Source organism: Rhinoraja longicauda, chromosome 3 (genome assembly GCF_053455715.1).
Source record: "Rhinoraja longicauda isolate Sanriku21f chromosome 3, sRhiLon1.1, whole genome shotgun sequence".
Taxonomy (NCBI): domain Eukaryota; kingdom Metazoa; phylum Chordata; class Chondrichthyes; order Rajiformes; family Arhynchobatidae; genus Rhinoraja; species Rhinoraja longicauda.
The window spans coordinates 56,280,232-56,301,524 of record NC_135955.1 but is presented as its reverse complement, the minus strand read 5'-3'; the positions used below and the strand labels follow the sequence as shown (position 1 = coordinate 56,301,524).

Sequence of the window (21,293 nt, the reverse complement as noted above, 5' to 3'; positions counted from 1 at the left end):
TTTCTTCCGGCTCAGCACATAGCTGTCCACTCTGACTCTCTAATGGACCAATTTTATCCCTCACTATCCTTTTGCTATTGACATATCTGTAGAACCCCTTGGGGTTTACTTTTACATTACTTGCCAAAGCAGCCTCATATCTTTTTTTCGCTTTTCTAATTTCCTTTTTAAGATTCCTTTTACATTCTTTATATTCCTCAAAAACCTCATTTACTCCCTGCCGCTTATATTTATTGTATATCTCCTTCTTTTTCCGAACCAAGTGTCCAATTTCCCTGGAAAACCACGGCTCTTTCAAATTATTATTCTTTCCTTTCCACCGAACAGGGACATAAAGACTCTGTACTCTCAAAATTTCACCTTTAAATATCCTCCATTTCTCTATTATATCCTTTTCATAAAACAACAATTTCCATTTCACTCCTTTTAAATCCTTTCTCATCTCCTCAAAATTAGCCTTTCTCCAATCCAAAATCTCAACCCTTGGTCCAGATTTGACCTTCTCCATAATGATATTGAAACTAATGGCATTATGATCACTAGACCCAAAGTGCTCCTCAACACATACCTCCGTCACCTGACCCATCTCATTTCCTAACAGGAGGTCCAACACTGCCCCTTCTCTGGTAGGCACCTCTACGTATTGCTGCAAAAAACTATCCTGCACACATTTTACAAACTCCAAACCATCCAGCCCTTTAACAGAATGTGATTCCCAGTCTATATACGGAAAATTGAAATCACCCACAATCACCACTCTGTGCTTACTACTAATATCTGCTATCTCCTTACATATTTGCTCTTCCAATTCTCGTTCCCTATTTGGCGGTCTATAATACACCCCTATAAGTGTTGCTAAACCTTTCTCATTTCTGAGTTCCACCCAAACAGCCTCCTTAATCGAGCCTTCTAGTCTGTCCTGCCAAAGCACTGCTGTGATATCCTCCCTGACAAGCAATGCAACACCCCCACCTCTTGCCCCTCCGATTCTATCACATCTGAAACAATGAAATCCTGGAATATTTAATTGCCAATCGCAACCCTCCTGCAACCATGTTTCACTGATCGCCACAACATCATACTTCCAGATGTCAATCCAGGCTCTAAGCTCATCCACCTTTCTTACAATGCTCCTAGCATTAAAATATACACATTTAAGGGACCCATCATTTCTTATTCTCAGTTTATTTCTTTTCCCTTCTTTCTCTCCTACATATTGGGTCTGAGTGTTTCCCTTTTCTGCCTCCTGCCTCACACACTGCCTATTAGCTATCTGTGTTTGAGTCCCTCCCCCCAACCGTACTAGTTTAAAGTCTCCGCAGTTATTTTAGCAAATCTCCCCGCCAGGATATTGGTTCCCCTCGAGTTCAGATGCAACCCGTCCTTTTTGTACAGGTCATACTTCCCCCAGAAGAGGTCCCAATGATCCAGAAACTTGAAATCCTGCTCCCTGCACCAGTTCCTCAGCCACGTATTTATCCTCCACCTCACTCCATTCCTATTCTCACTATCGCGTGGCACAGGCAGTAAGCCTGAGATTATTACTTTGGAAGTCCTTTTTTTTAACTCTCTTCCTAGCCCCCTGAATTCTCCTTTCAGGACCTCTTCCCTTATCCTACCTATATTGTTGGTACCTATATGTACCACGACCTCTGGCTCCTCTCCCTCCCCTTTCAGGATATCCTGGACACGCTCAGACACATCCCGGACACCGGCACCAGGGAGGCAAACCACCATCCGGGTCTCCCGACTGCGTCCACAGAAACGCCTATCTGACCCCCTCACTATAGAGTCCCCTATTACTACTGCTCTCCTCTTCCTTTCCCTACCCTTCTGAGCAACAGGGCCGGACTCCTTGCCAGAGGCCCGGGCACCGTCGCTGCCCCCAGGTAGGCTGTCCCCCCCAACAGTACTTAAACAGGAGTACTTATTTCCAAGGGGTACAGCCACCGGGGTACTCCCTAGTCCCTGCCTCTGTTCCTTGCCCCCCCTAACAGTGACCCACTTGTCTACCTCCCGTGGTCTAGGAGTGACCACCTCCCTGTAACTCCTATCTATAACCTCCTCACTCTCCCTGATCAGACGGAGGTCATCAATCTGCCGCTCCAGGTTCCTAATACGGTCCCTTAGGAGCCCCATCTCGTCACACCTGGCGCAGATGTGGATGTCTGGAAGACTATCAGACTCCCAGATTCCCCACATCTGACACCCAGAACAAAAAACTGCCCTGGCAGTCATACTCTCCAAACAAAGCCCCGCGCTCAGTTACTAAACCTACCGCCCGGCCGCTACTCCAACCGCTCCAACCGCCCACCCAAAAGAACTGAGTGATCTCCTGGGAGAGGCGAAAAACCGGATAAAAAACCCAGGCCAATTTGGGAAAAAATCCGGGAAATTCCTCTCCGACCCCAAGCTAGGCGATCGAAACTAGTCCGGGAGATCACACAGGTCTTACTCCTTACTATCCCCACACAATCCCCACACACTACTTCCCAAGCAACACAGCTTGGTGCTACTGCTGCTGCTTGCTGCTGCTACTGCTGCTTGCTGACTGGTTCGCATGCAACCAAAGCTTTTCACTGCACCTCGGTACACGTGACAATAAACTAAACTCTGCAATTTAGAGTATTAGAGCATGGAAATGGGCCCCTGACCCAACTTGCTCATGCTGACCAAGATGTCCCATCTCCACTAGACCCACCTACATGTGTGTTTAGCCCATATTCTTCTAAACCATTCCTATCAATGGACCTGTCCAAATATCTTTTAAATGTTAAAACTGCATCATCTACTTCTTCTGGTATCTTATTCCATATACCCACCACCATTTGTGTGAAAATGTTGTCCCTCGCGTTCCTGTTAAATCTTTCCCCTCACCTTAAACCTATGTCCTCTGGTTCTTTATTTTCCTACTCTGGGTAAAAGATAAGTTTTAACTGTGCATTTACCCTATCTATTCCTCGCATGATTTTATATACCTCCATAAGATCACCCTTCATCCTCCTGCGCTCTCAGGAATAAAGTTCTTGCTTCTTCAACCTTTCCCCAAAGGCCCTTGAGACGTCGCAAAATCCTTGTAAATCTTCTCTGTACCCTTTCCAGCTTAACATCTTTCCTATAACAGGCTGATCAAAACTGAACACAATACTCTAAATGTGGCCTCATCAGTCTTGCACAGCTGTAACATAACCTCCCAACTTCTATACTTAGTACTCTGACTGAATGCAAATGTGCCGAAAGCCTTATTGACCACGCTATCTAGCTGTGACACCACTTTCAAGGAACTATGTACCTGTACTCTAAGATCATTCTGCTCGACAACATTCCCCGGAACCCTGTCATTTAGTGTGAAGGTTCTGTCCTGGTTTGACTTAGCAAAATGCAACATCTCGCACTTATCTGTATTAAACTTAATTAACTATTCCTTAACCCACCTGCCAAACTGATCAAGATCCTGCTGCAATTTTTGATAATCATCTTCATCATCTACAATGCAACCCACTTTCACGTTATCTGCAAAGCTACTAATTATGCCTTGTACATTCACCTCCAAATCATTGATATTTGTTCTTGCTTAATGTCTTCAAAATTGTCCTTTTCTCCAATTTATGACCTTAATTTGTGGACCAGTACAATCCTTCATAATTACTTTAAAACTATTGGAATTATAGAATTATAGCCACTGGTCCCAAAGTGGTCACAAGACACTTCAGTTACTTGCGTTACCTCGTTCCCTATGAGCTCCAGTGTTACACCCTCTTTAGTCAGACCATCTATATATTTATTAAGGAAGCTTTTTAGACACATTTAATAAATTCCATCCTGTCCAAGACCTTTGCACATTGGGAGACCTAATCAATATCAGGGAAGTTTTCATCTAATTCCTGCTGTAGAAGTATTATAGATTGAAGTATTACGGCATAACTGCTGCAAGAGAGCCCTTTCCATTACTGCTGTCGTGGTCCTTTCTCAGTGGACCATAAATAACCCATTCCAACAAGGTTTTCATGGTGTATGGTCCATCCCCTCTGCTGTTGACCACCTCCCAAGGTTCCAACACCTTGGAAGCATTGGTTCCAATGAGTAAGTCAATGCCAGAGCCTATTTCCGAAATTCTTCAAGTAAGGCCATTGTTTCAGGTCTTCTTGTCTAGGAATGTTTGACCATGAGACAGGAATGGTCTTATTGGTAAACACATCGGATAGTTGAACAAAATCATTGCTATCCAGACCAGATATTTCCAAACCAGAAATAATATGACTGGTTACAGACTTCACTTGATTCATGGTACGCAGGAGAATCCTCTTCTTTTGCCTTGAAATCTTCAGCCTTCTTACCAGGCTTTCAGTGCAGAAGGTAGCTGAACTACCACTATCCAAAAATGCATATGTTTACAACACCGTACTCCCATTGTAGCTCTTCACTTACAATGGTATGATCGAAAAGATGCAAGCTTCTTCATCGGCCCCGATATATCCACACATCGGAGAAAGAGGAACGGCATCACTCTCACTCGCCTTTTCCTTCTGATCTGTTTGTACTGGTTTCCTTTCCTTTTGTTCAATGTGAAGTATCTCAGGATGCTCTCCTTTGCAGCACGTCAAACAATTCTTGCAGTTTCTGCTCATGTGACCTTTCAAACATCCAAAGCAGATTCTCTTCTTTATAAATTCTGTTCTCTTGTTGAGTTCCTTCTTTTTGATCTGCTGACACTTCTCCATTGTGTGACCCCTCATGATGCAGAACAGACAAGGATCCTGCTGCTTGCCGATAGGTGAGTCAGCTTTCTCTCCTTTAATTGTCAGGTTCCCTTTAGCCTGTTCTTCCATGGGTTCGGCAGCCGTAGCAAAACTGCTCCTGGCCGTCTTCGGCCTTTCTCTTGTCTTACCGAAGGTAGGGCCTTTAGCAGCTGCTGGTGTTTTAGCCTCATCAATATTCCCATAAAGTGAATCTGACAGTATCATCACTTGTACTGCTATGAAGTTTTCCAAGTTGGGAAACACAGTTCTCGCTTCTTTAAATTTCATATACCTGATCTCTCCACTTTTCCCTGAGCTTATAAGGCAGCTTTTGAAGATGATTTTCATATTAGAGTGAACATTCATTTCATCCATATATTTGAGCTGCTGCATCGCATTGCAACAAACTTTAAGGAATAATGAGAACTCTTGTAATGCTTTCACGTCGTCCGGCCTGAAAGATGACCAGGCCAATGCCTTGGTTTTGTAAGCAATGGGAATACTCTGTTCATTACTCTGTTCAAAATGCTCTTCAAGCAGCCTCCTTGCCTCCCGATAGCCCTGGTCCGAAGGCAAGTGTTGACAGCTGATGACCAAGTTTTTCGCTTGTCCTTTTGTATGTTGTTCCAGGAAATGATAACGGTCACTGTTATCATCAATTTTTTTTTCTACTCCTCTTTCAAATGCCTTGATAAAAAGTTGATACAGCAAAGAATCAACTTGGAATGTCTCTTGGTGGTAGAGTAGAAGAAAGATTTGTTTAGCCAGAATTTGGGTGATTTCAGTCTGCTTCTGCAATAGGTCATACATGTGGTCTCGGCCTCCATCTGGCTGTACAGGTGGTTTAACATGAGCATGCCCCAGCTCACCTCTTTGTACCTGAGGCCTTGCTCTGGCCCCTTGTCGAGGGTGTTGAGTTAGATGTGCTGCATCAGTAGCTCCGGCATATGGTTTCCAAGCTGCTTGCTTTGGTCTAACAGCCTATAGCTCCCGACCATGCCAGGATTTAGTCACAGATGGTTCCAGTCCAGCTGACAATTGGCTATGAGCAGCTCCTTGTCCCGGATAAGAATTCCTCCTATTAGATACTATCGAGCTGCTTCTTGATCTTGGAGCGCCGAGTACATTGAGCTGTTGTCCTGGCTGTTGCCATTTTTCTCTCTTCTCAACTGATCATTCCTTCTCTTGTATACGCTTTAATCTCTAATTGACCTCCTCCGTTCTTCTTTCATCTCTAGTTGTCTTCTCTTCTGTTTTTCCATCTCTGATTAGCTTCTTTGTTCTTCTATCTCTGATTGGTGTGCCTCAATCTCATGAATCTGTTCCAAGAACACGGCTCGCTCTGCAAGAACAGCAAATTCGACCTCGGCCTCCTTACGAGCAGAGCGCGCCGAAGATGCAAGAGATTTAATGCTCAATTTAGAGTTCAAAATATTTGAAGCACTATCTCCAGGTCCGATGGAGTCTGCGTCTTTACCACCCTGACATAAGGCACTCTCGACATTAAAGGGTGCGGTCCCGTGGCTAACTTGGTACATCCACGCACCAACCTCTTGGCCAAATTCATCAAGAGTTCTGCTGCCTGGCGCATCCATTTCTCTTGCCTTTCCATTTCTTCCGGTGACAATTGTACCAGTTTCAATGATTCATAGATTTTGTAGATTACTTCCTTGGTGCGGTTAAGATGACTCAGACTGAACCATACATCATGTACCTTTGCTGATTTTATTAACTCTTTGATGTTTTCCATTAACCAGTTTATATTTATGTCTCTTTGTTTTTTCATGGCTTTCATAATCCACGTCTTTGCCAATCTGGGTGAGCTGAATGGCCCTTTTTTTCACTTTAGGCCATGTCCCGCTGTCGCCACCTTGTGACCGAACATCAGATTTAATTACAGACATTCTGAGCTTCTTGAAGAAGTGTCCTTATCTCTTTTGGAATTTCAAAAGACTGGTAACCAGGGACTCCCAAGGTTGTTGCTATGTGGCTCGCATTCCGTGGCTCCCTGTACCAGTTACGATAACAGGCTTCCAGCTTACTTCAATTAACAGGCTTTCTCATAAACCTATTTAACGTAGACATCGATTTCTTCAGCTTCAAAGCTTATCGATAAACGATCTCACAGGTTTCAATCGCCACAAAGCTGCAGTCTCTATACAAGACCTAATTATCTTTGAAAAATTCTAAGAGACAGATCTTTATTTCACTCCAGCCTCCGGGAGTAGCTTGTACTATTCTCGGTTGAAAGATTTTGGCAATAAATCTCTCCCAGCTTAGTTAAACTGTCGCATGCTTCGTCTCTTGCGAAGACCAGCTTTGACTGAACTTCACGAAGAGTAAATTCAAATAAATTGTTCCAGTTTAGGTAGATTTTTATGATATAACGGCCAGCTTCTCGTCTATCAAATCAGCCCCAAAACCGCCGCTGACGTAGATTAGGTGGAACGATAATCTTCTAAATGCAAGCAATAACAACAACAGAGATCTTCATGACGTTTAAATTAGTTAGTCGTTTATTTGAAGTTGCAATAACATATTGGTATATCTCTTGTCATCGACTTGTCATTAATTAGCTTGGTAAAAATCTATTATCCTATCGTAATTACGTAATTAATACAAACTGCCAGATCTTATCTTCGGCAGAGATTTCTTACTGAACTTCTTGTCAGTAGGCTCTTCAGCCGATTACATATCGGCTACTTCCTTTGGCTGAACTTCTATCAGACGCTTCTTGACTTGAACTGCCGACAAAACGTCGAAGCTGGACGCTCTCTGGCTGCGCCCAGCTCATACGTAAGCATAGCATTAACCTCTTAGTGTCCAAAAATACAGCAGGATACAAAGTAATATAATAATATGCTAAAATAACTAATAAACGCAAAATGGCTCCTGCACAGGTATTATAAGTCTCAAAATAATTATTACCTTCCTGTTTCTAGGTTATACCCAAATTGCCTCAATGGTCAATCCCCCTAGAAAATTTTATCCAAATCCTATCAAAAGGTCATAAGGAATAGTAGAATTAGGCCATTCGGCCCATCAAGTTTACCACCATTGTCGCAGATTTTTGCATGTAGTTATCCATCTTTCATAGGAATATAGTTTGTTTGAATAAAGTTGATTTTCGTGATTTAAAAAAAAAATAGTCTGAATTTATTGCATTTCTAAGTACTTTATCATGGCATCTCATTCAAAGATTCTAGTCTCATTCATTTTGACCAATGAAATAAACATTGACACAGGCACTGCACTGCATGTAAATGAGAACTCTTTTCATTTATTCAGATCAATGAAGCAAACACAAAGACAAGCAATTCACTGCGCTGAAAGTCGAACTCATCATTTCGTCAATCAGAGAAACAAAACAAACAACCATTGCAATGCATTGAAAGGCAAACTCTTTTGATTTTTTTCTATCAATGAAACAAAACAAACAACCATTGCAAAGCATTGAAAGGCAAACACATAATTTCTTTCTATCAATGAAACAAAACAAACACAACCATTGCAATGCACTGAAAGGCATACTCTTATGATATACTATCAATGAAACAAATACATACACAAGCATTTCATTACGTTGAAAGGCAAACTCTAATCATTTAAAACTAACACAGACAAACAATTCACTGCATTTAAAGGCGAACTCTTTTAATTTTTTTCGATCAGTGAAACAAAACCAACACAACCAATGCACTACATCGAAAAATAAACTCCTTTGGGAGGGTGTGGGGGGCACTGAAAAGGGGCTTGGGTTGTGGTCTTTTGGGGTCTCTCTTCCTGAAGTGGTGGACCTCTGCTTATGGAGTGGGCTGTTTGCTACTGGTCTTCAGATAATGTCATTCAGCCATGGTACAGTGCCTAGTTCGGAGTTGTAGTAAGTGCAGGTTGACGTCGGTCATCGTTGCTTATTGTAGTCCCTGTCGTGGACGTCCTAGGTCGCGAAGACTGGGTCGCCGGTTGTCGGCAGCTTGCCGTCGCCTAGGTGGTAGGTTGTTGTAGCTTGTCATGGGCATTGTCGTGGTCATTGTCGTAGACATTGCCGTAGGGTAAAAACAAATTACGTTTTTCGGCGATCTGCTACGACTTTGACAGTCGCCGGCAGTCGCCTTAAAAAATTGCGTAACTGGGACAGGCCCTTAACCTACTCATTCCTGGGATCATTCTTGTAAACCTTCTCAGGACCCTCTTCAGAGCCAGCACATCCTTCCTCAGATATGGTGCCCAAAATTGCCCGCAATATTCCAAATGCAGCCTTACCAGCATCTTATAGAGCCTCAACATTACATCCCTGTTTTTGTATACAAGCCCTCTTGAAATAAATGGTCGCATTGAGTTTGCTTTCTTTGCAGATTAACTTTTTGGGAATCCTGCACCAGCACTCCCAAGTCTCTTTGTGCCTCCAATTTCTGGATTCTCACCCCACTTAGAAAATAGTCTACGCCGTTATACCAACTACCAAAATGCATGACTCCACACTTTGCTACACAATATTCCATCTGCCACTTCTCTGCCCACTCTCCCAACCTGTCCAAGTCCTTGTGCAGAGTCCCTGCTTTCTCTACACTACCTGCCCCTATTGTCTATTGTCTATTGCCCCTCCACCTATTTTCGTATCATTCGCAAACTTTGCCACAAATCCTTCAATCACCTCATCCAAATCGTTAATATACAACGTGAAGAGTAGCGGCCCCAGCACCGATCTTTGTGGAACTCCACTAGTAACTGGTAGCCACCCAGAAAAAAACCCCTTTATTGCCACTCTTTATCTTCTGCCATCCAGCCAACCTGCTATCCATGGTAGTATCTGCCCTTTGATACTGTGGGCTCTCATCTTCCTAAGCAGTGTGGCACCTTATCAAAGGCTAAACTTCTGATTATGTCCTCTCTGATCAAAAACACAGGCCACCCTTATCTCTGTTACCTGCATTTTCATCATGATGGTAGCATCTATACCCTGGAATATCGAGCTGTCAGTCCTGCACTTCGATCAGTCAAGTTACTGTTACGGCTATAATATTCCGATCCCCTGAGCCAATTCACACCATAAGGTCGTTCACCTAATCTATTAAACATACAGCATTGAAATAGGCGCAGTTTAAACTATGGGTCATTCCCCTCTCTTTGCCCTGATATCCTATCTGCTAATCTTGTTCTCTTTCACTACAGTATTTGTCCCCAACCTCTGCCTCTTTTCTGCCCTGGGTCCTTTCCCCTGCCAACCTGGTGTACTCATCGTAGTGGGATCATAATACAAAATATTGAAATTCATAGAAACATACAAAATAGGTGCAAGAGTAGGCCATTCGGCCCTTCGACCCAGCACCACCATTCAATATGATCATGGCTGATCATCCAAAATCAGTACCCATTCCGGCTTTATCTCCATATCCCTTGATTCCCTTAGCCCTAAGAGCTAAACCTAACCCTTATTTGAAAACAACCAGTGAATTGGCCTCCACTGCCTTCTGTGGGTGAAAAAGTTTTTCCTCATCTCAGTCCTAAATGGCCTACCCCTTATTCTTAAACGGTGACCCCTGGTTCTGGACTCCCCCAACATCGGGAACATTTTTCCTGCATTTACCCTGTCCATTCCTCTTAAGAATTTTACATGTTTCGAAATTCTCATACTTCTAAATTCCAGCGCATATAAGCCCAGTCGACTCATTCATTCATCATATGTCAGTCCCACCATCCCGGGAATTAACATGGTGAACCTGCGCTGCACTCTCTCAATAACAAGAATGTCCTTCCTCAAATTAGGAGACCAAAATTTGCACACAATACTCCAGGTGCGGTCTCACCAAGGTCCTGTACAACTGCAGTAGGACCTCCTTGCTCCTAAACTCAAATCCTCGCAATGAAGGCCAACATGCCATTGGCTTTCTTCATTGCCTGCTGTACCTGCATGCTTACTTACAATGACTAATGTACAAACACACCCAGGTCTCGTTGCACCTCCCCTTTTCCTAATCTGACATAGTTCAGATAATAATCTACCTTCTTGTTCTTGCCATCAAAGTGGATAACCTCACATTTATCCAAATTATAGTGCATCTGCAATGCTTCTGCCCACTCACTCAACCTATCCAAGTCACCCTGCAGCCTCATAGCATCTTCCTCGCAGCTCACTCTGCCACCCAGCTTTGTGTCATCCACAAACTTAGAGATGTTATATTTAATTCCCTCGTCTAAATTGTTAATACATATTGTAAACAACTGGGGTTCCAGCACCGAGCCTTGCGGCACCCCACTAGTCACTGCCTGCCATTCTGTCTGCCAACCACTTCTCTATCCATGTCAACACCCTACCCCCAATAACATGTGCTCTAATTTTGCACACCAATCTCTTATGTGGGACCTTGTCAAAGGCTTTTTGAAAGTCCATATGCACCACATCTACTGGCTCTCCCTTATCCATTCTACTTTTTACATCCTCAAAAAATTCCAAATATAAGTCAAGCATGATTTCCCCTTCATAAATCCATGCTGACTTTGACTGATCCCGTCACTGCTTTGCAAATGTGCTGCTGTAACATCTTTAATAATCGAATCGAGCATCTTCCGCACTACCGATGTAAGGCTAACTGGTCTATGTCCCCATTTTCTCTCTCACACCTTTCTTAAAAAGTTTAGTTACATTGGCTACCTTCTAGCCCACAGGAACTGATCCAGAATCGAGAGAACATTGAAAAATGATCATCCTAATGCAGAATTCCACCATATTATGGCCACTAGCCCAAGGGGCCTTGCACAACAAGATCACTAACTAATCCTTCCTCATTACACAATAATCAGTCTAGGATGGCCTGCCCTCTATTCGGTTCCTCCACATATTGGTTTAAAAACCCATCCCATATACATTCCCGGAAATCCTCCTCCTCAGCACTGTTACCAATTTGGTTGGCCCATTCTACATGTAGATTAAAGTCACCCATGATAACCGCTGTATCTTTGCTACGCGCATCCCTAATTTCCCGCTTGACGCTATCCCCAACCTCCCTACTGCTTTTTGGTGGTCTGTATACCACTCCAACAAGCATTTTCTGCCCTTGGCAGTTCGAAACCGATTCTACAGCATCCAAGCTAATGTCTCTCCTTGCTATTGCATTAATCTCCTCTTTAACCAGCAATGTCACCCCTCCTCCTCTTCCTTTCTGTCTATCCTTCCTGAATATAGAATACCCATGCATGTTTAGCTCCCAGCCATGTCTCCGTAATTCCAACTATATCATATCTCTTAATTACTAACTGCGCATTCAATTCATCCACCTTATGTCGAATGCTCCTCGTTTTGAGGCACAGGTTAGTTTTCAGGTTAGCTTTTCCTTATTTCCCTTCCACCTTTTGCTTCTGTCCTCCTTGTCTATCCTTGTATGGCACTCTGTCTCCTTGCATTGGGTCCCAATCCCCTGCCCTGTTAATGTAAACGTGACATTTCTTATACTCTCTTTCCCGTTAGCTGCATGGATACGCGTCCAAGTTGTTGACTCCACCCCCTCACTTTTTAGTTTAAACCAAAGATCTAGATGAGCAAGGTGGACCACTCCATCAAAATCGTGTATACTGAAATGTAGTACGCAAAGGAGTGGAACGTCCGCCATTTTAGTAGGCAAAACCAGCCGTCTGTTATGCCTTTCGCAGTGTAATCAGTGTTGTAGGGGAACAGAATGCGTGATGATACAATTAAAATGCAGAAAATATCACATCTATCAACTCACATTTTTTTGTTATTTTTACTTTTAAATGTTTTCCCCTGCTTAATTTCTCAGATTTTATTATTTCTTACTGTTTCTGCCCATTTCCCTCTCATCCTTTCTCCCCAGCCCCCTTTTTTGTGCCGTTATTTTCCCTTATATTGCTCAAACACACACTCTGCACAAATTTAACTTATTATATATATATATGGATATATATATATATATATATATATATATATATATATATATATGTATGTGTGTGTGTATATGTGTATGTGTGTGTGTATGTGTGTGTGTTTGTGTGTGAGAGGCAAGATAGAGATAAATAGATAAAGTTCCTTCTCATGGATCAGAAGCAACTTTGATTTAAAGCAATGCTCTATTTCTCTCTTCAACTTATTTTTCACATGATGTACATAAACTTTAAAGGCGATTCAACCTTTATGGTTTATGTATGTATGTATGTATGTGTGTGTGTGTGTATACATATATATGTGTATGTGTGTATATTGTGTATATGTATGTATATATGTATGTATATATACATATATATACATATATATGTATATGTATATATACACGGTAGCGCAGCGGTAGAGTTGCTGCTTTACAGCGAATGCAGCGCCGGAGACTCAGGTTCGATCCTGACTACGGGTGCTGCACTGTAAGGAGTTTGTACGTTCTCCCCGTGACCTGCGTGGGTTTTCTCCCACACTCCAAAGACGTACAGGTTTGTAGGTTAATTGGCTGGGTAAATGTAAAAATTGTCCCTAGTGGGTGTAGGATAGTGTTAATGTACGGGGATCGCTGGGCGGCACGGACTTGGTGGGCCGAAAAGGCCTGTTTCCGGCTGTATATATATGATATGATATGATGATATATATAGTTTATTTCTTGTGATTTCTTCTAATTATTTGTTTAGTAACCTTTTCCTTTCAATCTCTCTCGCTCTCTCCCTCCCGACATGGTTCTTTTCATTTCATTAGGGCCTACCCATACACATTCGCAATCAGTTACATGAAACTTATTTCCAGAAATCCTAATATTGTGAATAAAATAATTATGAACACATATCAAGATATTTTTCGTTCTATATTAATGTAATAAAATTAATAAAATAAACTTAAAGCACACGGTATTGAGGGTTCAGTGTTGAGGTGGATAGAAAATTGGTTGGCGGACAGGAAGCAAAGAGTAGGAATAAACGGGTCCTTTTCGGAATGGCAGGCAGTGACTAGTGGGGTACCGCAAGGCTCAGTGCTGGGACCCCAGTTATTTACAGTGTATATTAATGATTTGGACGAGGGAATTGAATGCAACATCTCTAAGTTTGCGGATGACACGAAGCTGGGTGGCAGTGTTAGCTGCGAGGAGGATGCTAGGAGGCTGCAGAGTGACTTGGATAGATTAGGCGAGTGGGTAAATGCATGGCAGATGCAATATAATGTGGATAAATGTGAGGTTATCCACTTTGGCGGCAAGAACAGGAAAGCAGAGTATTACCTGAATGGTGACCGATTGGGAGAAGGGGAGATGCAACGTGACCTGGGTGTCATGGTGCACCAGTCATTGAAAGCAATCATGCAGGTGCAGCAGGCAGTGAAGAAAGCGAATGGTATGTTGGCATTCATAGCAAGAGGATTTGAGTTTAGGAGCAGGGAGGTTCTGTTGCAGTTGTACAGGGCCTTGGTGAGACCGCACCTGGAGTATTGTGTGCAGTTTTGGTCTCCTAACCTGAGGAAAGACGTTCTTGCCTTAGAGGGAGTACAGAGAAGGTTCACCAGATTGATCCCTGGGATGGCGGGACTTACATACGAGGAAAGACTGGATAGACTGGGCTTGTACTTGCTGGAATTTAGAAGACTGAGGGAGGATCTTATAGAAACATATAAAATTCTTAAGGGGTTGGAGAGGCTAGATGCGGGAAGATTGTTCCCGATGTTGGGGGAGTCCAGAACCAGGGGTCACAGCTTAAGGATAAGGGGGAAGTCTTTTAGGACCGAGATGAGAAAACATTTCTTCACACAGAGAGTGGTGAGTCTGTGGAATTCTCTGCCACAGAAGGTAGTTGAGGCCAGTTCATTGGCTATATTTAAGAGGGAGTTAGATGTGGCCCTTGTGGCTAAAGGGATCAGGGGGTATGGAGAGAAGGCAGGTACAGGTTACTGAGCTGGATGATCAGCCATGATCATATTGAATGGCGGTGCAGGCTCGAAGGGCCGAATGGCCTACTCCTGCACCTATTTTCTTAAAATATCTTTAAAATATCTTAAAAATGTAATGCATACATACCTACACTGATACTAAAGTGCTAGCTTTGGACATGAATAATGTACATTGCTGCCATAGTTTAGTTTTGAATTTAACATATAATTGAGGGGGTCAGTGCAATATAGTGCGAACCCTCACTTTTGTGAAAAATTAGTTACATGCATTAACACGATCCTTACCCACTGCCCAACAACCTGTAAAAAAATCATATTTAAATTCAACCGATAAAGTTGGTCAAATAACAGGCACCTTCTTATTTTTTTGTTGTGATTTATGGATTTTTCAAATGTGAATATCTCATAACGACACATTTGTGGGTTAGCAGTATATTGCGACAAGCTCCTCAATTTTAAAACATTCAAAAAAGAGCTTCATAAACAAGGATAACACTTTTTATTTCTGTCATTCATGGTAAGATTTACATCATTTTGTGTGCGAGATATACAGGATGGCACTGTTTTGCATATCAGCCAACCAACGAAAAGATCAGATCCTGATTTATACCAGCTCTTCACCTTCCCCCCCTTGTCTGAAGAAGGGTCCCAACCTGAAACATCACCCATCCTTTTTCTCCAGAGATGCTACCTGATCTGGTGATTTACTCTACCACTGTGTCCATTAGAATTGGATTCATGCTTCTGTACCACATCAGGTAGCATTGGTCATTTTAGTGGCTGTCAAGGGTTTTTAACTAACCAATTCACCAATTCAAATTTTCTTGGCTCTAAGTATAAAGTTAAATGTCTTTTCAATTATATTGTGGATACAGTGGAGTTCTATTGTTTGCAAATGCCTAATCTCTGCTTCCATGACTTTTTTTTTTTTTTTTTTTTTTTTTTTTTTTTTTTCACTCTGAGATAAAAAATTTATTGGAGATAGGTACATCTTTACAGTCATACATTTTTAAATTGATAATATTGTCAATTATTATTATATTGTCTCCAATACCTTTTGCCCCCTTTTTTTTTTTTAAACTAGATAGAACTAAAGAAATAGATGAAGTAAAGAAAGAAAAGAGAGAGAAACAAAATAAAAACAAAAACAAAAACAAATTATAAAGATAAGGAAAAAGTTAGTTAAAGAAGAATGGAAAAATTTATTAAAATAACAAAAACTTCATTCGAGATATATACGTACATTTCAAAGTATAGCATTTCATCCATTCTTTAGTCCGAGTGCTAGTCAGGTTCCTGTGCTGAACCATTCTGACCCTTTAAGTAATCAATAAAAGGAGACCATATTCCAATGAATAATTCCTGTTTGTCCAACAGGGAAAATCTGATTCTTTCCACGTTTAAGGTCTCCGTCATTTCTATAATCCACATTTTGATTGTGGGGACTTTTTAAAATAAAACAAAAAGAGATACAGCTCGTGGAGGTGAAATTAAAAGTAACAGAGAAAGCAAAGAAGAACAGTTCATTAGATATGACCAATTGGCCTGATACAGACAGAGTGGATCTCTAGTGGAAATATTCAATCAGTAACATGCAAAGTTTAAAGATCACGAAGCAGCAACTCTTCAAGAAATAGTTATAAATGTCACCTATCAACTTATCCAAGAAATTGAACAAAAATAATTGTTTGCAAACATTTTATATACGAAGAAATCGCAGAGAGTTGTGAACGCTGCCCAGTCCACCACACAGAATCTGCTTACTAAAATGGCGCTGAAATTTACCCATGACCTACAGTTTTTAGAGTCGAGTGGTTTATCTTGCTCCTCTAGTATCTTTGGTTTAAACCCACTCGTGAAGCACTAGCAAACCTGCCTGCCAGAATGTCGGTCCCCTTCCAATTAAGGTGAAACCCGTCCCTTTTGTACAGGTCACCCTGCCCCAAAAGAGATTCCAGTGATCTAGAAATCTAAATCCCTGCCCCCTGCACCAACTTAGCCACACATTCAGATCCCCTATCTCCCTGTTGCTACCCTCACTAGCATGAGGTACTGGAAGCAACTCAGCGATAACCACCCTAGAACTCCTGCTTTTCAGCATCCTACCTAGTTCTCTATACTCACGTTGCAGACCCTCCTTCCTCTTCTTACCCACATCATTTGTGCCTACATGCACAACTACTTCCGGCTGTTCACCTTCCCTCACGAGGATGTTCTTGTTGGTCTGAGACGTCTTGGACCCTGGCACCAGGGAGGCAACACACCATCCTTGAGTCTCGCCTTTCGCCACAGAATCTCCTGTCCACACCTCGTACAATGGAGTCACCTACCACTATAGCTCTGCCTGATGTCTGTCTCGCCGGTCAAGTCTCAACCTAGGATTCGAGTCACAGACCTGTCTGCTGTTCGGACTGGAAGCGTCGTCTGCCCCAACAGCTCCCAAGAGGGCGTACCTTTTTTCAAGAGGTACTTCCACAGAGGCCTCCTGCACTTGCATATTATCTCAATGGAGTTAGGTTAGGTAAGGGGGAGGTGCAGCGAGACCTGGGTGTCCTTGTACACCAGTCACTGAAAGTTGGCATGCAGGTACAGCAGGCAGTGAAGAAAGCTAATGGAATGTTGGCCTTCATAACAAGAGGATTTTGGTACAGGAGTAGAGGTTCTTCTGCAGTTGTATAGGGCCCTGGTAAAACCACATTTGGAGTATTGGGTGCAGTTTTGATCTCCTAATTTGAGAAAGGACATCCTTGTAATTGAGGCTGTGCAGACATCCTTGTAATTGAGGCAGTGCAGCGTAGGTCACGAGATTGGCCCCTGGGATGGCGGGACAGTCACATGAGGAGAAATTGAAAAGACTGGGCTTATATTCACTGGAGTTTAGAAGGATGAGAGGGGATCTTATAGAAACATATAAAATTATAAAAGGACTGGACAAGCTAGATGCAGGAAAAATGTTCCCAATGTTGGGCGAGTCCAGAACCAGGGGCCACAGTCTTAGAATAAAGGGGAGGCCATTTAAAACTGAGGTGAGAGTTGTGAATTTGTGGAATTATGTGCCACTGAGGGCAGTGGAAGCCAAATCACTGGATGGATGTAAGAGAGAGTTAGATAGAGCTATAGGGGCTAGTGGAATCAAGGGATATGGGGAGAAGGCAGGCACGGGTTATTAATTGGGGACGATCAGCCATGATCACAATGAATGGCGGTGCAGGCTCGAAGGGCCGAATGGCCTCCTCCTGCACCTATTTTTTATGTTTCTATGTTTCTATGCTTCATCTCCTTTCCGTCTCTACCCATTGCACCTCCTGCACTTGGAGTCTCAGGAATAGAATTTTGTCACATATTGTGTTCATAACACAACTGCTCAACATTGTGGATTCTTAATTAAAACCTGCACCCTGTAATGAAAGTTGAAAGAGACGTTGGTTGAATCTTTGTAAAAGTGACAGCTAATGACTGAAAGAATGGCCTCTCCACCTGAAAGGAAAATAAGTTAATTTGGTGTGAAAATGTATAAGTTTTGCGTCATTGACTCTGCCAAAGGAAAAAATTGAATGTTCTGTGCAAGAAAACACAGAAAATAGTTTGCCTATGGAAATAAACTGATACCCAATTGGAAAGAGTTACTGGAGTTGGGGGAAGGAGGTTCCACCAGGACTTTAGCATTGTCAAGAAATCATTACAGTTCAACAGTTCAACAGAGCTTTATTCGTCATTCGGTACCAAGGTACCGAACGAAACTACATAGCAGTCACACACAAAAAAGAACACAAGACACATGACCCCAACACATAACGTCCATCACAGTGACTCCAAACACCCCCTCACTGTGATGGAGGCAACAAAACTTCCACTCTCTTCCCCACACCCACGGACAGACAGCTCGTCCCGACCGACCCGCACAGTCCCCGCAAGGGGATGAAAGTCCCCGCGGCCGAGTCGCACCGGGCGCTGAGACGTCTCGCGGCCGAACCGGGCGATGGAAGGCCCCGCAACCGAGCCGTGCGCAGCTAAGTCCCGCGGCCGAGCCGCACCGGGCGATGTTAAGTCCAGCGGCCGAGCCGCACCGGGCGATGGAAGGCCCCGCGGCCGAGCCGTGCGCAGCTAAGTCCCGCGGCCGAGCCGCACCGGGCGATGTTAAGTCCAGCGGCCGAGCCGCACCGGGCGATGGAAGGCCCCTCGGCCGAGCCGCACCGGGCGATGTTAAGTCCAGCGGCCGAGCCGCACCGGGCGATGTTAAGTCCAGCGGCCGAGCCGCACCAGCGATGAAAAGTCCCGCGGCCGAGCCGCGCCGGGCGATGTTAGGCCCCGCGGCCGAGCCGCACCCCGCGCCGTGAGGAAGAGACCTAAAAGAGAAAGGTTTCCCCCACCCACACCACCACCACCCCCCACACATACACAACCAAAACAAAAAAAACCCATCCCAACACCGACACACAACAACAAAAAAAGAAAAAAGACGAACAGACTGCTAGCGAGCCGCAGCCGTTAGGCGCCGCCACTTCCGCATTATATTCCATTATGAAATATTTTTGAGGAAAAAAAATCAAAATAATTATCTGCCTCATTCACAATGTTACAATTTTGATAAAAGCATTTTTTGATATGCATTAGACTTTTAATTTAAACTAGACGGGTGTGGACCCGTTGGGTTCAAATCTCTCCTGCGGGCGCGGCAACCCCTGTTGGATGCAAACCTCTCCTGCGACCCTCCCCCAACTGATCCAAAATCTCCTGCGGGCCAGGCAACCCTCCCCCAACTGATGACACTCACCCACTCCATCCCCCATCAACCCCACTTAAAACTCCCCCAGGGCAGGGGCGAGTGAGTGGGGAGAGGAAAGGGGAGAGGGAGGCACTCACTGCGGCCCCGATGCGGCCAACGCATTGGCTAGCCGCAGGAGATCTCCACCCGCATTGGCCGCCACTCCCATCACTCAGGTGGGTCCCACCCCCTCTGAGTGGTAACCCTCCCCCAACTAAGCATGCGCGGATGCGGCGGCCATCTTACGTAGGTATTAAAGCAACGGGGCCCCAACTGCGCAGGCGCAGATGCGCTGGGTTCCCATTGTGATATCGAACATGGAGGTAGCCAATCAGGACGCGCCGGACCCCACGTGGGGGGGGGAGGTGGTGGACCGAATCAAATTTATTAAAGTTTAAAAAGTGATTTTTTAAAGTTTAAAAAGTGAAAAACTTTACAACCATTTGAACCGCAGGGCAATGGTGATTAAGGTGGTGCTAAAATTGTTGCGCTATCGTGTATTGTTTTGGCTGTCATTCAGGAACGTGTTTACACAATATGAGAGTTTTAGTAATATATATATGGATGTCCGAACGCTGGTCTAATATATCTTGAAGTTCAATTTAGAATATAGAACAATATAGCCCTTTTCCCAACGCGTCTGTGCTGACTAAAATGCCCACCTACTCAAGTTTCATTTGCTTGTGTTTAGCTCGTATGTCTCTCTTAATCTCTCCTATCCATGTACCTGTCCAAATATGTTTTAAATGCTGTTATTGTACCTGCCTCAACCACTTCCTCTGGCAGCTTGTTCTTTTTACATATCACCCTCTGTATGAAAAAGTTGCCTCAGCTTTCTATTAAAGCATTCCCCTCTCACCTTAAACCTATGGCCGCTTGTCCTTGATTTCTCCAATGTTTGGGAAAAATGGCTGAAATGTTTCCTTGTTTCATTGATCTCATAGCTGTGCCTGTAGCATAGGTCTAATAAAGGTTGGTAGTTCTGAAAGTTCCTATAATAGAGCGATGATTGACAGGAAACTTTCGGTTTCAGAACTAATGAATAACAAATAGGTAAGTAATAAAGTAAAACAATTATAAAAGGTGCTTCATGTAAAATGTTGCCAATCTTTGGTGCCATTTTTGTTTTGAGAAAACACTTTTTGATTTACATTGTGATCATGCACTTATAACTAAACAACTAAGGCTGTTAAAACAATGATTGTGTAATATATAGCACTCTTTCTAAATTTGACATTTTCATATCTGAAACACTTAAAAAATTATAATGAAACTTGATGACATTCACTTGAACAATCATTTATTCAATTTCTTTATTACATTACAGATTTTTATGAATTACGTAGATGCTGGTGCTAAATTTTTATTTGGTGAGAAATATACAGACCACTATTTTGCTTTTAAGGTTAGTTTGAAAAGCATTTTCCATGCATACAATGTCAAAAGGGAACTAATAATGATACAATTCAAATGCAGTATTCTGATTTCCTTTATCATTAGGTTCTGCCATTAGTGATTTATTTCAGCTCAGTAATTTCCATTTTATATCACCTTGGATTTATCCAGTGGCTCATTATGAAGGTACATATTTTGATTATTTTAAAGTTTAATTGTTTAATTGTTTTCCCTCTGTTGGTTACTAAAACCCTTAGCACTAGCCATGGACTGGTGAGTTAATATTGTAGGTCATTCCAGTTTGGAAGATATTTTCAAAAGTATACCTGCCTGCAGCACCCAACATCTCTCCAGCTTTAATGCAAATATAGTAGACTTTGCAGAATAAAATCACTTATTTTCCAGTTGGTTGTACTTTTTCTTAGATTTGAGCTCATAGTTTAGTAACAGAATTTTTGGGACACAGTGGCTAAAGTAGTTCATAAAATGTCTGCTTCATGAAAAGAGAGGTTTCTTTTGCAAGACT

At 42.8% G+C, this 21,293-nt stretch overlaps 1 protein-coding gene across 1 annotated transcript in view; it reads left to right on the top strand.

Annotated features, from left to right (window-relative positions):
- The window catches only part of LOC144592255 (solute carrier family 28 member 3-like), a 114,014-nt gene that overhangs the window by 47,135 nt on the left and 45,586 nt on the right, over positions 1-21,293 (top strand). Inside the window, exons 7-8 of the mRNA XM_078396787.1 lie at positions 20,700-20,777; positions 20,873-20,953. Coding sequence (XP_078252913.1) covers positions 20,700-20,777; positions 20,873-20,953 — 159 coding nt within the window. The remainder of the gene's footprint in view (positions 1-20,699; positions 20,778-20,872; positions 20,954-21,293) is intronic.